The 18,033-nt window shown below is 44.8% G+C and overlaps 2 protein-coding genes across 2 annotated transcripts; both read left to right on the plus strand.

The window, feature by feature from the left end:
- Nucleotides 1–2,094: 2,094 nt before the first annotated feature.
- Nucleotides 2,095–3,261, plus strand: LOC116271218. The gene has a single exon (XM_031657881.1). It carries the CDS (start codon nt 2,269–2,271, stop codon nt 2,794–2,796), a length of 528 nt encoding a protein of 175 aa, XP_031513741.1. The 5' UTR covers nt 2,095–2,268; the 3' UTR covers nt 2,797–3,261.
- Nucleotides 3,262–3,666: 405 nt separating this feature from the next.
- MAF (MAF bZIP transcription factor) lies at nt 3,667–9,953 on the plus strand. The gene is given in 3 exon segments (XM_003917215.5): nt 3,667–4,525; nt 4,528–4,991; nt 9,235–9,953. Coding segments are annotated over 3 exon segments (1,221 nt in total). The 5' UTR covers nt 3,667–3,862; the 3' UTR covers nt 9,329–9,953.
- Nucleotides 9,954–18,033: the final 8,080 nt, after the last annotated feature.

The raw sequence follows: 18,033 nt of genomic DNA on the forward strand, positions 1-18,033 counted from the left end.
AAAAATACCATGTCTTGACAGCAGTGTACATAAATAAACCATAAAAATGTGCAGATAATAATATATTTAGCTGCCCAAACATGGGCATTTAATTTCTAGAAATGATATATAACAATGTAACAATTAGATACTCTGCCACGAATGTGTACGGCATAGTCTTCACCATTAGCAAATTTTGTGTATAAAATAATATTATTTATTATAATACTGCTTTCAGAGGCAGTGATCATACCTTACAGCTTTTAACACAAATATGATGCAAAGGGATTAAAAATATATCATAAACAAAAAATAAATTCCTTCTAAATATACTTAAATTCCTATTTTACATGAAAAATATAAACTTCAGACATTTGTGACTACTGACTTTTAAAAAGACCTAGAAAACTATTGTTATGGGCAATGTTAAATGACATAATGCTTATGTAATGGAAAGTGTGAATTTTCCTCTAAATACATAAACTATAATCCCTTAACTTCATTACTAGGTAAAATATTGTTAAAGAGAAGGAAAACAAGGGAATTCTGCTAGGTTGCATAAATAGTGACATAATCTTCACTCTTTCTTCCCCAAACTGGTAATAGACATAGTTTATTCCACCCAACAAAATGCTCCTATAAAACCAAAACTACCCTTATAAACAACTTCTCTGCAGTCTCGATGAAAAGAAACATTACTTGTCTGAAAAATACCGACAGCGCTGCCCTTTTCAGATTAGGATGTGCCTACAAATCTTTTGGGAAGTCTCCCATTAAGGATTCCTGGGTTTGCTGAAACTGAAGGCTACCAGGATCAGAGAAATTAACACAGGTCTAATCTGGTGCAAGGAGCGAGTGAGAGACACCTGAGGTTATAAATAGCAAAGTATGCTACGGGGTGGGGAAGACCATTCTGAAGTGCAATGTTCAAGATGCTGGCTTAATATATGACTAAGTGTCAGAAGTCAGGTTTTCTGAGAATTACTTTTCAGATAAACAACTTTATAGCACTGCACTTAATCTTACTAGAGGCATCTCATTTATCACTGAATTACAAGTAACTTTAATTCTATTGATATTGCCATAAAGCCCGTTGAAAATCCCTCCTGGCACTTTTAAAGGGTTTGGGGCCCTGTTACATGGGGATCCGCTTGCAAAGGTCTCAGCCAGAAATTACACCCGGAGGGTGTCTGTATCCCCTGGCCTCTTTGTCAACAATCAAGAAGAGGAGGGGCAAAAATGATCCCTGCATCTGCCAGCACTTTCTTCGGCCCCTTTCCTATAGAGTCGGGTTCTCCCACTTTAGTCAAACTAACTTTCTGTGCCTCTTTCCTCCTTCCACATTGGGTAACCAGCTGCTTTTCACTTCATCGACAAAACTGGACACGGATCAATTTCAACTGACCTTTGCCGAAAGGTGGCGCTGTTGAGGTAAAAACCAACTCGCTCCAACAATAGTTTCCACTCTTCGATCTTTTTGCAGGCTTTTCAGAATTTTTTTTTTAATGCACCCTCCTAGAGTCTCCCCCCAACCCCCCGCCCATAAAGTAAAATAAATACGATTAACAACACCAAATGCATTTCATTAATTGAAGGAATCAACAGTCCCAACTTCTAAGCAGGCGGACTGGTCTTCCAAAGGCCGGGTCGGTTTCAGGAGCTTTCTCTCCAAATAAATCTCTGCTTCTTCGACTTGCCTATCGCTTTAAAATCTTAGAAACAGAGTTAGTTGTTGGTTTTCTTCTTTCTCTTTTCTTTTTCTTTCTTTTTTATTTCTTTTTTGCATACACTTTAACAGAATCGATCTAGAAAATTGAACTACTTATTAGCATTTGCAACTGGGGTGGGGGGAGCAGCCTCCCCCAGCCCACCCCCCACCAACTCTGGGTTTCCGGGCTAGTTCCAGAAACCGCGGTTTAAAATTTAACCCTTCGAGGGGAGCTGGTGAGGGCTGGGGTATTGTTTTTCCCCCTTGCTCCCCGCCACGATCAAGTCCGAAATAATTAAAGGAAACGTAAAAGTGCAAAGGGCGCGCCTGACCCTGATAAACAGAGGTCAGATTTCGTAAGGGGATGGGTGAGTGTGAGAGAGAGAGTGTGTGTGTGTGTGTGTGTGAGAGAGAGAGAGAGAGAGCGCAATCTGAGTCTCAAAGGCCAAACTCTGGCCAGTCAGGAGCCGGAGGGCTGAGCCCGGCTGACCTGACTTTGAGCTTCCCTGGAGTTATCTCGCATAGGCGCTCGGTCCGTCCAAGGGCACGCGACGCCAGCGGGCAGCCAGTCCCCGTGAAGAATGGCCTCTAACCAACTTATTTTACCTCCTTTTAAAGAGAGTGATAAAATGGGCTTTCTGTCTCCACGGACTCACAGCATTCCGGGCAGGCGCACGGCGGGGCAGCGTCCAGCCCGCAGCCCCGATCCGGACACCCCAGCTCATCCCTCGCTTCCCGGTCCCTTCCCCTCCCCGGTCGCCCGAGAGAGGGACAAAGAGTTGCGGCCAAGTTTGAGCGCCGGGCACGGCCAGGCTCAGGGAAGGAAGGTCCCCCGGCAGACACCTGGGTGCCAGAGGTGGTGCGAGGAGGAAAAGCTGGGAGGCGAATTCATAATTCTAGGAGTGGAGGGCAGGCAAGGGAGGGGAATCAGGCCAATCCCAGCCAAGCGAGCCCCTGGCGAGCTGGGGCTCCGATGGAAGGCCTGTCTCGCGCTCCAAAGAAAAGCAAACCGTCCTTCCAAGTCCGCCCGGGTTGCCGAAGCCCCTCTGGAAAAACTCCCTCCCCTCTTACACCAAACTTTGCGCCGGGCCTCGTTCCCTCCCGGGTAGGCAGCGGCGCAGGAAGGGTTAAGCCAGCCCGTCCCAGCTGACAGTCAGCTGATTGGGCCCTGATTGACAGCTCCGAAAAGTTTCCTTGTTTCTATACTATTATGCTAATCGCGGCCGCTCTCGCCGCCTCCCATTGGCCCGGAGTGCCAGTCAATTTCTCATTTGGACCTGACGTCACGAGTGCTATAAAACTCAGCAATTGCTTTAAACTCTTCTTGCTGGATCAGAGGCTTTAAAATCTTTTTTCATCTTCGAGCTGTAGCTCGGGCTGCTTGTCGGCTTGGCCTCCCCCTCCCCCCTTTGCTCCCTGCCTTGTCTTTCCCCAGGACTTCGCTATTTTGCTTTTTTTTAAAAAAAAAGCAAGAAAGAACTAAACTCCCCCCTCCCTCTCCTCCAGTCGGGCTGCACCTCTGCCTTGCACTTTGCACAGAGGGAGAGAGCGCGCGAGGGAGAGAGAGCGAGAAAGAGAGAGAGAGGAAAGAAAAATAATAATAAAGAGAGCCAAGCAGAAGAGGAGGCGAGAAGCATGAAGTGTTAACTCCCCGGTGCCAAGGCCCGCGCCGCCCGGACAGACGCCCGCCGCGCCTCCAGCCCCGAGCGGCCGCCGCGCGCGCCCTGCCTGCAGCCCGGGCCGGCGAGGCGAGCCCTTCCTTATGCAAAGCGCGCAGCGGAGCGGCGAGCGGGGGACGCCGCGCACCGGGCCGGGCTCCTCCAGCTTCGCTGCCGCCGCCGCCGCCGCCGCCGCCGCCGCCACCGCAGCCCGCGGAGGACCTTCCCGAGCCTGAAGCCGCCGGCTCTGCGCGCAAGGAGGCGAGCGAGCAAGGAGGGGCCGGGGCGAGCGAGGGAGCACATTGGCGTGAGCAGGGGGGAGGGAGGGCGGGCGCGGGGGGCGCGGGCAGGGCGGGGGGGGTGTGTGTGAGCGCGCTCGGAGGTTTCGGGCCAGCCACCGCCGCGCGAGCTAGAAGCGCCCCAGCCCGGCAAGCTGGCTCACCCGCTGGCCACCCAGCACAGCCCGCTGGCCCCTCTCCTGCAGCCCATCTGGCGGAGCGGCGGCGGCGGCAGGAGAATGGCATCAGAACTGGCAATGAGCAACTCCGACCTGCCCACCAGTCCCCTGGCCATGGAATATGTTAATGACTTCGATCTGATGAAGTTTGAAGTGAAAAAGGAACCGGTGGAGACCGACCGCATCATCAGCCAGTGCGGCCGTCTCATCGCCGGGGGCTCGCTGTCCTCCACCCCCATGAGCACGCCGTGCAGCTCGGTGCCCCCTTCCCCCAGCTTCTCGGCGCCCAGCCCGGGCTCGGGCAGCGAGCAGAAGGCGCACCTGGAAGACTACTACTGGATGACCGGCTACCCGCAGCAGCTGAACCCCGAGGCGCTGGGCTTCAGCCCCGAGGACGCGGTCGAGGCGCTCATCAGCAACAGCCACCAGCTCCAGGGCGGCTTCGATGGCTACGCGCGCGGGGCGCAGCAGCTGGCCGCGGCGGCCGGGGCCGGCGCCGGAGCCTCCCTGGGCGGCAGCGGCGAGGAGATGGGCCCCGCCGCCGCCGTGGTGTCCGCCGTGATCGCCGCAGCCGCCGCGCAGAGCGGCGCGGGTCCGCACTACCACCACCACCACCACCACGCCGCCGTGGCCACCACCACTTCACCCGACGGCCGAGTAGCGCCCGGCGCCGCGGGCGGTGCGTCCGCTCTGGCCGGTGGCGCGGGGGGCGCGGGCGGCGGTGAAGCCCGGCCAGCGCCGGGGGCGGCGGCGGCGGCGGCGGCGGCGGAGGCGGCGGGGCGCGGCGGGGGCGGGGGCGCCCTGCACCCGCACCACATACGCCGGCGGCCTGCATCTTCGACGACCGCTTTTTCTCCGACGAGCAGCTGGTGACCATGTCGGTGCGCGAGCTGAACCGGCAGCTGCGCGGGGTCAGCAAGGAGGAGGTGATCCGGCTGAAGCAGAAGAGGCGGACCCTGAAAAACCGCGGCTATGCCCAGTCCTGCCGCTTCAAGAGGGTGCAGCAGAGACACGTCCTGGAGTCGGAGAAGAACCAGCTGCTGCAGCAAGTCGACCACCTCAAGCAGGAGATCTCCAGGCTGGTGCGCGAGAGGGACGCGTACAAGGAGAAATACGAGAAGTTGGTGAGCAGCGGCTTCCGAGAAAACGGCTCGAGCAGCGACAACCCGTCCTCTCCCGAGTTTTTCATGTGAGTCTGACACGCGATCCCAGCTAGCCACCCTGATAAGTGCTCCGCGGGGGTTCGACTCGGGTGTGGGCTTGCTAGTTCCAGAGCCATGCTCACCACCACCTCGCCCCCCACCCCCACCGAGTTTGGCCCCCTTGGCCCCCTACAGACACACAAACACGCATGCACACCACACACACACACACACACACACACACACACACCCCACACCCTGCTTGAGTTTGTGGTGGTGGTGGCTGTTTTAAACTGGGGAGGGAATGGGTGTCTGGCTCATGGATTGCCAATCTGAAATTCTCCATAACTTGCTAGCTTGTTTTTTTTTTTTTTTTACAACCCCCCCCCCCCCCCCACCCCGGGACTTGCACAATGTTCAAAGATCTCAGCAGAGTTCTTCATGTGAAACGTTGCTCACCTTTGAAGCCTGCATCATTCACATATTTTTTTTTCCTTCTTCCCCTTCAGTTCATGAACTGGTGTTCATTTTCTGTGTGTGTGTGTGTTTTATTTTGTTTGGTTTTTTTTAATTTTACTTTTGGAGCTTGCTGTGTTGCCCACCTTTTTTCCAACCTCCACCCTCACTCCCTCTCAAACCATCTCTTCCGAGATGAAAGAAAAAAAAAGCAAAGTTTTTTTTTCTTCTCCTGAGTTCTTCATGTGAGATTGAGCTTGCAAAGGAAAAAAAAAATGTGAAATGTTATAGACTTGCAGCGTGCCGAGTTCCATCGGGTTTTTTTTTTAGCATTGTTATGCTAAAATAGAGAAAAAAAATCCTCATGAACCTTCCACAATCAAGCCTGCATCAACCTTCTGGGTGTGACTTGTGAGTTTTGGCCTTGTGATGCCAAATCTGAGAGTTTAGTCTGCCATTAAAAAAACTCATTCTCATCTCATGCATTATTATGCTTGCTACTTTGTCTTAGCAACAATGAACTATAACTGTTTCAAAGACTTTATGGAAAAGAGACATTATATTAATAAAAAAAAAAGCCTGCATGCTGGACATGTATGGTATAATTATTTTTTCCTTTTTTTTTCTTTTTGGCTTGGAAATGGACGTTCGAAGACTTATAGCATGGCATTCATACTTTTGTTTTATTGCCTCATGACTTTTTTGAGTTCAGAACAAAAAAGTGCAACCGTAGAGCCTTCTTCCCATGAAATTTTGCATCTGCTCCAAAACTGCTTTGAGTTACTCAGAACTTCAACCTCCCAATGCACTGAAGGCATTCCTTGTGAAAGATACCAGAATGGGTTACAAATTTAACCTGGCAAACATTGAAGAACTCTTAATGTTTTCTTTTTAATAAGAATGACACCCCACTTTGGGGACTAAAATTGTGCTATTGCCGAAAAGCAGTCTAAAGTTTATTTTTTAAAAAGAGAAATCTGCCCCATTATTTTTGGTTGGTTTTATTTTTATTTTATATTTTTTGGCTTTTGGTCATTGTCAAATGTGGAATGCTATGGGTTTCTAGTATATAATTTAATTCTAGTTTTTATAATCTGTTAGCCCAGTTAAAATGTATGCTACAGATAAAGGAATGTTATAGATAAATTTGAAAGAGTTAGGTCTGTTTAGCTGTAGATTTTTTAAAAGATTGATGCACTAAATTGTTTACTGTTGTGATGTTAAGGGGGGTAGAGTTTGCAAGGGGACTGTTTAAAAAAAGTAGCTTATACAGCATGTGCTTGCAACTTAAATATAAGTTGGGTATGTGTAGTTTTTGCTATACCACTGACTGTATTGAAAACCAAAGTATTAAAAGGGGAAACGCCCCTGTTTATATCTGTAGGGGTATTTTACATTCAAAAATGTATGTTTTTTTTTTTTTTCAAAATTAAAGTATTTGGGACTGAATTGCACTAAGATATAACCTGCAAGCATATAATACAAAAAAAATTGCAAAACTGTTTAGAACGCTAATAAAATTTATGCAGTTATAAAAATGGCATTACTGCACAGTTTTAAGATGATGCAGATTTTTTTACAGTTGTATTGTGGTGCAGAACTGGATTTTCTGTAACTTAAAAAAAAATCCACAGTTTTAAAGGCAATAATCAGTAAATGTTATTTTCAGGGACTGACATCCTGTCTTTAAAAAGAAATGAAAAGTAAATCTTACCACAATAAATATAAAAAAATCTTGTCAGTTACTTTTCTTTTACATATTTTGCTGTGCAAAATTGTTTTATATCTTGAGTTACTAACTAACCACGCGTGATGTTCCTATGTGCTTTTCTTTCATTTTCAATTCTGGTTATATCAAGAAAAAGAATAATCTACAATAATAAACGGCATTTTTTTTGATTCTGTACTCAGTTTCTTAGTGTACAGTTTAACTGGGCCCAACAACCTCGTTAAAAGTGTAAAATGCATCCTTTTCTCCAGTGGAAGGATTCATGGAGGAATAGGGAGGCAGTAATTCAGGGTGAAATTATAGGCTGTTTTTTGAGGTGAGGAGGCTGGCCCCATATATTGATTAGCAATATTTAATAGAGATGTAAATTATGACCTCATTTTTTTCTCCCCAAAGTTTTCAGTTTTCAAATGAGTTGAGCCGTAATTGCCCTTGGTGGGAAAACAAAACAAAACAAAACAGTGGAACTAGGCTTCCTGAACATGGCCCTGCGCTTCTGATCAGGGGCAAGCCCATCCAAAGACAGAGGAACCGGACAAATATGGCGCCTCAGAGGTGGCTTGGGCACATAGGCATTTAATGGTAAAGAGAAACAGCGCTTGCCTTTTCACTAAAGTTGATTATTTTTCCTTCTTCTCTTACACACCGTGATTTTCTTGTTAGCAAGGCCTGACAAGATTTAACATAAACACTTTAGACAAATCAAAGTTGTTTGTTTTGTTTTGCTTTTCTCTTTAACATTGAAGGTCATTTGTCTTAAATAGGAAAAAGAAAATCTACTCCTTACTTCCATAGTTCCAAGTACGTATCTGGTTTAAACTGTGTTATCAAATCATATTTCACCATGAATATTCAGTGGAGAACTTCTCTACTTAGATGAGCTAGTAATGATTTCAGATCATGCTATCCCCAGAAATAAAAGCAGAACATAATACCTGTGTGGAATATAGGCTGTGTTTTCATTTATTGGTATTTACCCCAAAATAGGCTGTGTATGGGGACTGACTTAAAGATCACTTGGAAAGACTCAAAACTACCTTCACTAGCAGGACTCCTAAGCACTGACCTATTTTTAAATGACACAAATTCATGAAACTAATGTTACAAATTCATGCAGTTTGCACTCTTAGTCAACTTCCCCTAGCACACTAATAGAATGTTAGACAAAGCCAGCACTGTTTTGAAAATAGAGCCAAACACGATGGCTTTTGTTTTGTTTTTTGCAGTTCTTAAAAAAAGATAATATTGCAAGTCTGACTGAAAGACTTATTTTGAAGAAAACAGGTTGTGTTTGGTGCTGCTAAATTCTGGCCAGTTTATCATCTGGCCTTCCTGCCTATTTTTCACAGAACATGAAGACAGTGTATAACCTCGACATTTTGACCTTCCTTTATGTGCTAGTTTAGATAGGCTCCTGAATCCACACTTAATTTTGCTTATCAAAAGTCTTAATAGTAAGCCTTCCCTCATGAGCTTGAAGTCAGTGTTCTTGACTCCAGATATTTCTTTCATTTATTTATTTTTTTTTTTTTTCCCTGATCACAACTAAGAGATACACAAACTCTGAAGAAGCAGAAATGGAGAGAACGCTTTTACAAAAATCTCGGCATCTGATGAAAGATTTTAGGCAAACACATTCTCAAAATAAGAGTGAAATTCTGGATGTAGTTATTGCAGTTACCTCATGACGAATGAGGCCTGGATTGGGAGAAAAATACAGTTGTGTAGAATTAAACATTTTGGTAGGAATCTACAAGGCGGTTGAATATAATAAACTTTAGAAAATCAAGTGCAGAGGTGCTGGCAAAAATGAGGTTTGAGCGGCTGGCTGTAAGAGAGGGTTAACTCCTAGTAAAAGGCATTTTTGGAAATAACAGTTACTGAAAACTTTGAAGTATATAGTGGGAGTGGCACACAAATACATGTTTTTTTGTTTTTTTGTTTTTTTACAAAGAACTCCTAAATCCTGAATAAGTGCTGTTCATTACAAATAAGTCTCTAAATTAAAAAAAAAAAAATCATATGAGGAAATCTAGCTTTCCCCTTTATGCTGCGTTTGAGTCTTTGTCTAAATAGTGTTAAAATTCCTTTCATTCCAATTACAGAACTGAGCCCACTCGCAAGTTGGAGCCATCAGTGGGATACGCCACATTTTGGAAGCCCCAGCATCGTGTACTTACCAGTGTGTTCACAAAATGAAATTTGTGTGAGAGCTGTATATTAAAAAAAAAATCATATTATTTGCAGTCATGGAGAACCACCTACCCCTGACTTCTGTTTAGTCTCCTTTTTAAATAAAAATTACTGTGTTAGAGAAGAAGGCTATTAAATGTATAACTTCCATAGTAATTAACTATGCCACTTGTCTGGGGGTTTCATAGAGACCTGTAGAAAAGCACACTCCTGCTTTTCGATTTATGGTGTGTGCAAGTGAACAGGTGCGATGGTTTCAACCTGCCATACTAGTTTTAAAAATTCACTGAAATTACAAAGATACATATATATGCATATATATAATGGAAAGTTTCCCAGAATGCAACAATTAGCATTTTAAAAGCATATATAGGCATGCACATTCTAAATAGTACTTTTTCATGCTTCATTGTTTCTCTGGCAGATAGTTTTACTAAGAAGAAAAATTGATATTCAACTCCCCTTCCCTAAACAAATGCATGGGCAGAGGCTCCAGTGGAGCCGAGCCCCCTGGTTTTCTCGTAGGCCCTAGACAGTATTGCGCTTATCAGTGATGTCAAACCTGCCCATTTGTCAGACATAGCTGTAAATGAAAACAATGTGTGACAAAATACAAAGTTAGTTAAATACACACCCTCTGTGTGATTTTTTTGCTCTTTTCCTTTTTGCTCACAAACTCTCAAAAAAAAAAAAAAAATCACCTCCTTTTAATTTCCCTGGCTTCTTGCACGTTTCCCTTTTCAAAAACCATGTAATAATTTTTTACAATGTATCTGACACATTAATATATTGACATCGAATAGGCAGAGGTTCTACTTTTGCCTAGCAGATAAATCGGCTATGGAGACATCATTTCCTCACTGTCTCAAAGCCATAACTACCTGGGTGCCTTTCAACACAGACCCCTCCGATGGGAAACGGTGTTTATTACTGAATGCAGGATGCTCATGCTCTGATCTTTTCTCCCTTGTGCCTTTACCCCAGTCATTTTTACTTAGCAACACCAATTCTAGATACTTCTGTTCTGAAGTAGAACCTCCCCCTTGCCACACCACCAGTTTTCTTGCTAAAAGCAGTGGACAGAAGGCAAATCCTGGTCACCCTTACAAACATGGCACACAGCTGTCTTAGTAGCTGCATTCCCAGCATGTCCTGGTCTAAATATCTAGAGTTGCCTATGACACATTCAAAGGTTCCCAAGCACAGTACATTGGGAGTCTTTTGCTGTTGTGGCCGTTGTTTTTGTTTAGGCCAACTTACTTCCGTATTCACATACTCTTGGCTTTATGAAATACACTCCTCCAGTCTACTAAGCCAATCAATATATTTAAAAGTCTGATTGCCACATGAGTCTCTCTCTCTCGCTCTCTGTATCTCTCTCTCTCTCTCTGTTTTTTTCTGTTTTGCCTGCCGGTAAAGACTGAGATAGGTTGGAAGACTAAAATACATAAGTGACAACCTTTAGCCGTCTGATTTCCATGCCAGTAAAACACACAACCAAGCTCTTCTTAGTGCTGCTAATATAAACATTCACTAAGAGGGGATAGGAAGTGAGATTTATCAGCTTCACATTGCTGATTTGCAAGGTTCCCCACTACGATTCTCTGTCATTTGATTTTTCAAAAATAATTTTGTCCTTCTCTTTGAAGAAATGTCTTAGTTCTTTTGTTTTGGTTTTTTTTTAGAGAAGTTTTATCTGCAGTGATAGGCTCCAATTTTTATCTCCTCTGATTATTTGTCAGGATGCTGCATGAATAATTTGGGGCCTGTGCCTTTCTCTTTCCAAGAGAAACTTAGAAGTTGATTTCACTCTTAGCCCACCCTAAATCTAAAAGAAGATATCCGAAGTTCAGGCAGGCCATACAGTAGTTATAAAGGAGGTGGTCCAGGTCCAGCCACCTCAATCAAGATTTGTTTGTTTTGAAGCATTGGCTTAAAAGCAGAGCAAGAGCCTTAACCTACCATCCCATAACATTGCTTTTCTCGCTTTTGATACAAATCTTCAAAATTCAGACATCAAACAGCCCCAGAAAAGGGAAATTCTCTCCAGGCGTTGCTCCGCCCCAGCTCCTGAACAAACCCAGCTCTGTCTAGCATTTTTTCCCCTAGCGGGGGTAGGGGACAGGGTGAGAGAATTTCAGTCTCCCAGGCTGTCTCATGATTGTTGGGGCATAAAGAAACACAGTCCTGCCACAAATTTGGAGCATCTTTACCCTTTGGAGAGGAACAAAACAAAACTAAACAAACAAATCAAATTGCTTTGCATGAAGGCGTAGCAAATAAAATCTCGGGCTCCCTGTTCCCTGCACCATTTGTAGGAGGTGAGAAATGAGGGAAACAAGAGAAAGGAGAACTTTAAAAGCAGGAGGCCCAGGAATAATCCCTGTTACCAGTGTGAATTTCACTTGCTCCGTGGCTAAAGTCAGACCTAGTGTGCATGCATGTATGGCAGAAGTAAACTAGGCTCGGCCGTCCATTTCTTTAAAATACGTTCACATGTTTCCTTTCTGAAAACAATCTTGGGGACCAAACCCCAATGGAGAGATTTGAGGAAATCGTTAATGTCTTAACATTGGAGTATTTATAAATATATCAGTCTGTGCTTTGATGATGGTGACATTTTGGACCAGCCAGACATATTGTGCCAATATTTAAACGGTCACTGCAATAGTTTTGTGACATCATGACAGTATTTTATTGTTTAAATTTGAAGGCCCTCTGTGTGTTTTCCATAAGTATGCCCAAACGAAAAAGGCCGAGAGGGGAAGAGCAAACCAACAACACACAGAAATAAGATCTTTATATGAATTTTCATCAGGGTCGTACAGTTTTAAGAAACTCACAAAACACATTTTCCACGACTATGACTGGAATGCACAGTTCCTTACACAAATCATAGCATTTACTGAGCACCTCTTCTCTTGTTCAACGCAGTTAATTTTCTTTTCCTTCATTTTTATTAAATAACAGTTTTCCCAACAATTAGAACTATGGATTGCAAAATCACGTTCCTCCCTTCTACAGAGATGCACCTTAGATAGATCTTCAGTTACAATTAGAAGGCGCATTAATGCAAGAAAGGAGGATGAAGGAGTCGTGTCTGCTGAGCTTTGGGAAAAAGAGTGGAAGGAGAGGAAATAGTTTTCTGTATTTTCCCCTGCACTCCTCGACCTGCCCCTCACCCCCCAACCCAGGCCTTGGTGTGAGCTGCAAACCGGTGATTCGCATTCTGAATTTCTCTATTCTAAATATTCTGATTACCAGCCTTGACCGTTTCCAAGCGAAGATTCCAAAGAGCCATTTTTTCCTTGTGGTTGGTGCTTTCCATTAGGGAACAGGAGAAGTGATGAAACCTTATAGAACTGGGTGGCAAGGAGTGAAAATCACTCTCCTTCCAGAATCCCCAACCAGGATAGTTGTAAAGGGAACACTGGCCTGAAAAATTAGGTCAGGAGTTTAGAGTCCCTTTTTGCAACCAATAGTTGTCCTGGTTCTCTGCATGACCTCAACCACTTCTTGAGGCCTGTAGAAGTGGATTTCTGACTTTGTTGGAGGGATTCTGCAGAAGGAAAGCAGGCAGAGGATCCCAGGACAATAGGCAACCCCAAACTAGGCCCAGAGAGCACAGGAGAGGAAGGGACCTGCATGCAGAGGCTGGGAGAGTATGGCCCGGACTAACAGGCAAACCTTGGCTTATGACCTCTAGTCACCAGGGGTCAGCTCCGGGTCATTCTGAGTCCCCCCAAAACCTTCCACCAAGAAGGATGTTTGCAGTGTGACTGACAAGCCACTGACAGGTTGTGAGCTCTCCACAGAGTCCTAGAAACAACAGTGAGGTCCTTAGCACCAGGGTCTGCACCCTTGCCACATGACTCCTGTCCAATCTCAGAGTCCTTTCCATCATTTCTGACACCTTTTCCTCCCATGCCTGGTCATCCAGGGCCATGAAAGAGCCTCAGAAGGCACTGTCCTCAGGCCAACAAGTGGAGGAAGCTGAGGTCTGGGACCCAATAAGTCACCTCTGCCCCTGTTTAAGTGTAGACACAGACAGGGATGGGGAGAAGGTCCGTCCGGGGAGCAGCACTGGAAGCTCAGTTGCAATCTTCAAAGCTGGCCAGAGCTTTTGGTGCAATGGTCTTGAAGCCTGGAATGAAGGAGATGAAGGCAGAGAGGATGCTGAGTTTGTCGCCTCTCCCAGTTTCTAAGAACAACCCTCCCTCCATGCCCCTCCGTCATCCCCCACCACCGCCCCCCCGTCCCCCGCGGGCCCCAGACAGGAACACCGCATTCCAGTCCTTTATGCATGGGTTCTGCGGGGCCCAGTGGCCCTGGGCATCACTGCCCGAGCCTGGTGGCTGCAGCTGCGTGGGGCTGGGTGTGCTCCCCACCCTCTGGGGTCCCCCGAGCGGTGTACAGCAGGTGCGCAGGGACTGGAGCCCAGACAGAGGGGGCGGGTCCTGAAGATTGCCTGAAGCTACCGCGTCCCTCAGTCCTGGGCAGGGCCTGCAGTCCCAGACCCGCGGCAGAGCCCAGGGAGCCAGTGCGCTCAGACGCCAGCAACACAGCGCCCCTCCGAAATGCCCACGACGCCGCCCGACGTCCGGGGGCGCTAATGATGGCCGCACGCAGCGCGCTCCCGGGCCCCGCGCCCACCCAAGCTCCCGCACCCCTGCAGGAGCCCGGATTGTGTTCAAATTTGGTTTAAAAAGTCAAGAGTACTGCCCTAGGGGAGCGAGCTCCGGGGATATCAAAACTCCCTGGTGCGCCGCTCTCCTGGGTGGGCGCCTGCAGGGAGGGAGCAAGACTCGGTCCCCGCATGGCTCCGCCCTTCACCTTGAGATCCCCTCGCTCCACCCGATAGCGGCCCCAGGAACCCTCTGTAAATAAGAACATCGGCTCCAAATCATTTGATTTTTATTCTATTAGTTTTCCGGCCCATTTTCCAGATTTTTTTTTTCTTTTTCTTTCTTTTTTCTTTCTTTCTTTCTTTCTTTCTTTTTTTTTCCCCCCCTGCTTCGGTTAGAGACAGAGTAAGAGGGAAAAAGAGAAAAAGGCAAGAGGAAAGGCAGATAGCGTGTTTAAAAATCTTTATGGAAATCTCGATACGGTTTGGGGTTTCCGTGGTGTAGTTTGATGCACATTATAAAACAAAGTCAGTCAAGCAAACTTTATGAAGATTGCTCCAACAGCGCCAGGATGAGGGTCCTGCCTGCATTCTTGGATTTCACACAGTTCTAGACACATCTCAGGCATCCCGGAACTGTCTCAAGAGGACAAACTTTTAAAACCACTAATTTCAGAAGGGATCTTTTCCCTGAGGGACCTTTTTCTTAGCGGGACCCTCGGTTTGTGAGAATACTTACGTTAGGCAAGTATCGTTACAACTTAAAAAAAAAAAAAAAAAAAAAAAAAAAACTCCTTTTTATTCTCTCCGTCTCTCTTAGGGAAGGATTTCTATGTAAATTAGTATCTATATATAAATAAATATATTGAAACTAAAACAGATAAATATATTGAAACTAAAACAAAGATGTCAGTATCTGAGAGGCTTTTTACACTGTCAGATTTTTTTGTGTAAATCTTGTTTTTCATAGACGACGGAAAAACGCTTGGTAATCATTCTAAGATTAAATATGTTAAAACGTGGTGTTTGTGTCTTTCCATCTTCAGGCATTCACTCCAATATATTTTTTCATCTGCCTTAAAAACAATTTATTCATTCATTCATTCATTCATTCATTCATTCATTCCTGGAACCCTTTAACACATTAGGGAGGGGGAAAGCTATTAAAAGATAAATCTGGCCCCGTGCGGTGGCTCGTGCTTGTAATCCCAGCACTGTGGGAGGCCGAGGCGAGCCAGCAGATCACCTGAGGTCAGGAGTTTGAGACCAGCCTGGCCAACCTGGTGAAACCCGGTCTCTACTAAAAATATATCAATTAGCCGGGCGTGGAGGCACGTGCTTGTAACCCCAGCTACTCAGAAGGCTGAGGCAGGAGATCGCTTGAACCTGGGAGGCGGAGGTTGCAGCGAGCCCAGATTGCGCCACTGCACTCAAGCCTGGGCGAAACAGCAAGACTCCACCTCAAAAAAAAAAAAAAAAAAAGAAAAAGAAAAAGAAAAAAGAGAGATAAATCTACAGTTTCCACTTTATGAAATAAAAATGATTCGAAAGGCAGAGTTCATCAGTCAACTCTGTCGTTTGGTAGGCATGCGCAGAACCTGAGCTGAAACTGCTGTCTTAGGGCAATCTTCCCACGTAAAAGGCAGGTAAGCTCCCTTTGCCCGACTTTCTGTGACTCCGAGCAGTGTGGAGACACAGGCTGACAGCCCGCGACACATTTTCAGGTTGCGATCCCCATGTTAATTTACTGCACTGTGCAGGTAATGAGCCCTTTTAAAATCTTCCCTGGAATATCAGTGCACGCTCCTGTGCTATTTAAAGAACTCTTCAATTGTTAGGTAAACAGATCCAAGTGTAAGAGCTATGTGCTGGTAGACATCTGGCTTAGATTACTTCATCGCGGCCCAGCTCAAAAATCTCTCTTACCCCTATGTGAGACCTCCTTTTCCCCCACCATCTTTCCCCAGTAACTGGTCTGAAGGGAAGTAATATGAACACAGAAACTGCAGTGGCTTTTGGACGCTATTCATGTGTGCAAACAGAATCTACCTCGCCTCCCTTCTTTTGCTTTGATAACAGGATGGGTTCCCCAGGTGGCCAGAGAGTAGAGGTCATCTTGAAGAAAATGACACCAATGATCTAAAAAGGACATCTACTTTATGAGATTTCAGGCAAGATGCCAAATATCGCATTTAATGAGGCCTGGTTTTTTTTTTCTTCAAAAATAACGGAGACTATCAACGATATGGCCAGGAGGGCAAAGGGGGCGTTTTGCAAAGCCTACGTCCAATTATTGCTTTGTAATAATTTTCTAAAATTGAAAAATGCCTCACAAGTATATGATCTCATGTAAATATTCCTTGCCGAAGCTTAACATATGTTTGCAGTGCCCCCAAGGAATTACAAAAATATTCTCCCCACAATCTCTTAAGCTTTTAAACTCGATTCACTTGCGTTTCTAAAAGAATCTGTTGTTTCTAAAGATTAAAAAAAGTAATCCTATAGGGGAAGTTTTGTTTTTTTTGTTTGTTTGTTTGTTTGTTTTTTAAGAGATTAGCCATCTGAACTTCAAATGGAGAACAACTGATACTGATACACTTCCTGGTTTTATCACTGCAGTCTGTTTCTTATTTCTTTCCTATTATTGTTTGCATAGAAATTATATATTTGGCAAAAAATAATGTGTACTAATAAGTGAAGGAGAGTAGTTTCTACCTTAAGATTTGAAAAGCATTTCTACACAAAATGTGAATAAATGCATATAATGTATTTGGGGCAGCTTTGACAGATACAAGGGTAAGAATTTATTTATCTGAGTGCTTTCGGCATAGTCTTACCATTTAGATAAAGGGCATTTGAAGGAATTAGAGGGTTACGCTGAATGAAAATGTAAGTAAAGAAAGATTATATGTTCCGTTACAGCAGCCTACAGAATTCAGCAGGTGCATGAGCATAGCATATTTGTTCACACCAATTGTAAAGTAATCCAAATAAAAGTGTGGGGGATTAAAGAAAAATAACTGAATATCTATGTTGGAAAAAGAATTAGATTGACTTACTAGTTTATCACCGTTATTGTACACAGATTTTCTGTGACCATGTTGAATTTTTTAAATTAGATTTTAAATATATTTTGACAGTCTGAACTTGTACAGTGTGACTAACTATAGGAAGAAATGACAGGTCTGCTTTGTTATTAAACTGCTGTCTGGAAAATATTGGACTCTGTACAGTAAATGATAATTATTTTGCCACTTACATTAGTACAGCTAATAGCAATAAGGGTTTTTTGAACCATAGAAAGCTAACTACTTTGAATTACTGTGCTTTGTTATTCACTGTGAAGCAAAAAGATTTTTTTTAAGCAACCTCATTTTCATATCACCGTTCTAAGCACTCCCTGCTACTAATTTAAACAGGGCAGAAGTTAATAAATAAAGAGGCGGTATCTAAGCAGTTCTATTTGTTAAAAGAACATTTGCAGTTAAGGTCAGTGGTGCTGGCAGAATAGACAGAGCAACAGAGGAGGCTGGGGGAGATGGAAGAGAAGGAACCCTAGCACACACCAGTGGAAGCTGGGCCAGTGTGGTTCTTCGAGGGTTGAGCAGCCTGAAAGCACTTGAGAGAAGCTATCAGAAATGATTCTAATCCTTCCCTGCTCTGAACCCAGAATCTCTTCACTCCCTTTTAACTGAGGACAGCTTCAAAGCTGATCCAGGTTGCCAGACAGTGGGTTATGGCTATCTCAGCCTCCTGGTTGCAGAGCAATATTCAGAGGGAATGAACTTGTATCACAGGCCATTCCCTTCTACATCAACCCCTCCTCTGGCTTGGCAGGGTTGAGGCCACCACACAAAAGCAAATGGAACAAAATCACTCTTCTTTTGGTGTAACTCTGCCCTTTTGATAGATAGTTAGGCTGCCTGTAGCATGCTGTTCTTGAAACATTCTTCGTGGTTATTAATTACCCTTTGTTTATTTTAATATATTTACTAAATCAGGTACCCAAGGGAATCCTCTGCATCAGTGATGTGAAAAAATCCAGTTGCCTGAAGTCAAAGAGGTACATCTTGACTTTTGATTTGCA

The sequence above is a fragment of the Papio anubis genome, chromosome 18, assembly GCF_008728515.1.
Source record: "Papio anubis isolate 15944 chromosome 18, Panubis1.0, whole genome shotgun sequence".
NCBI classification, from domain to species: domain Eukaryota; kingdom Metazoa; phylum Chordata; class Mammalia; order Primates; family Cercopithecidae; genus Papio; species Papio anubis.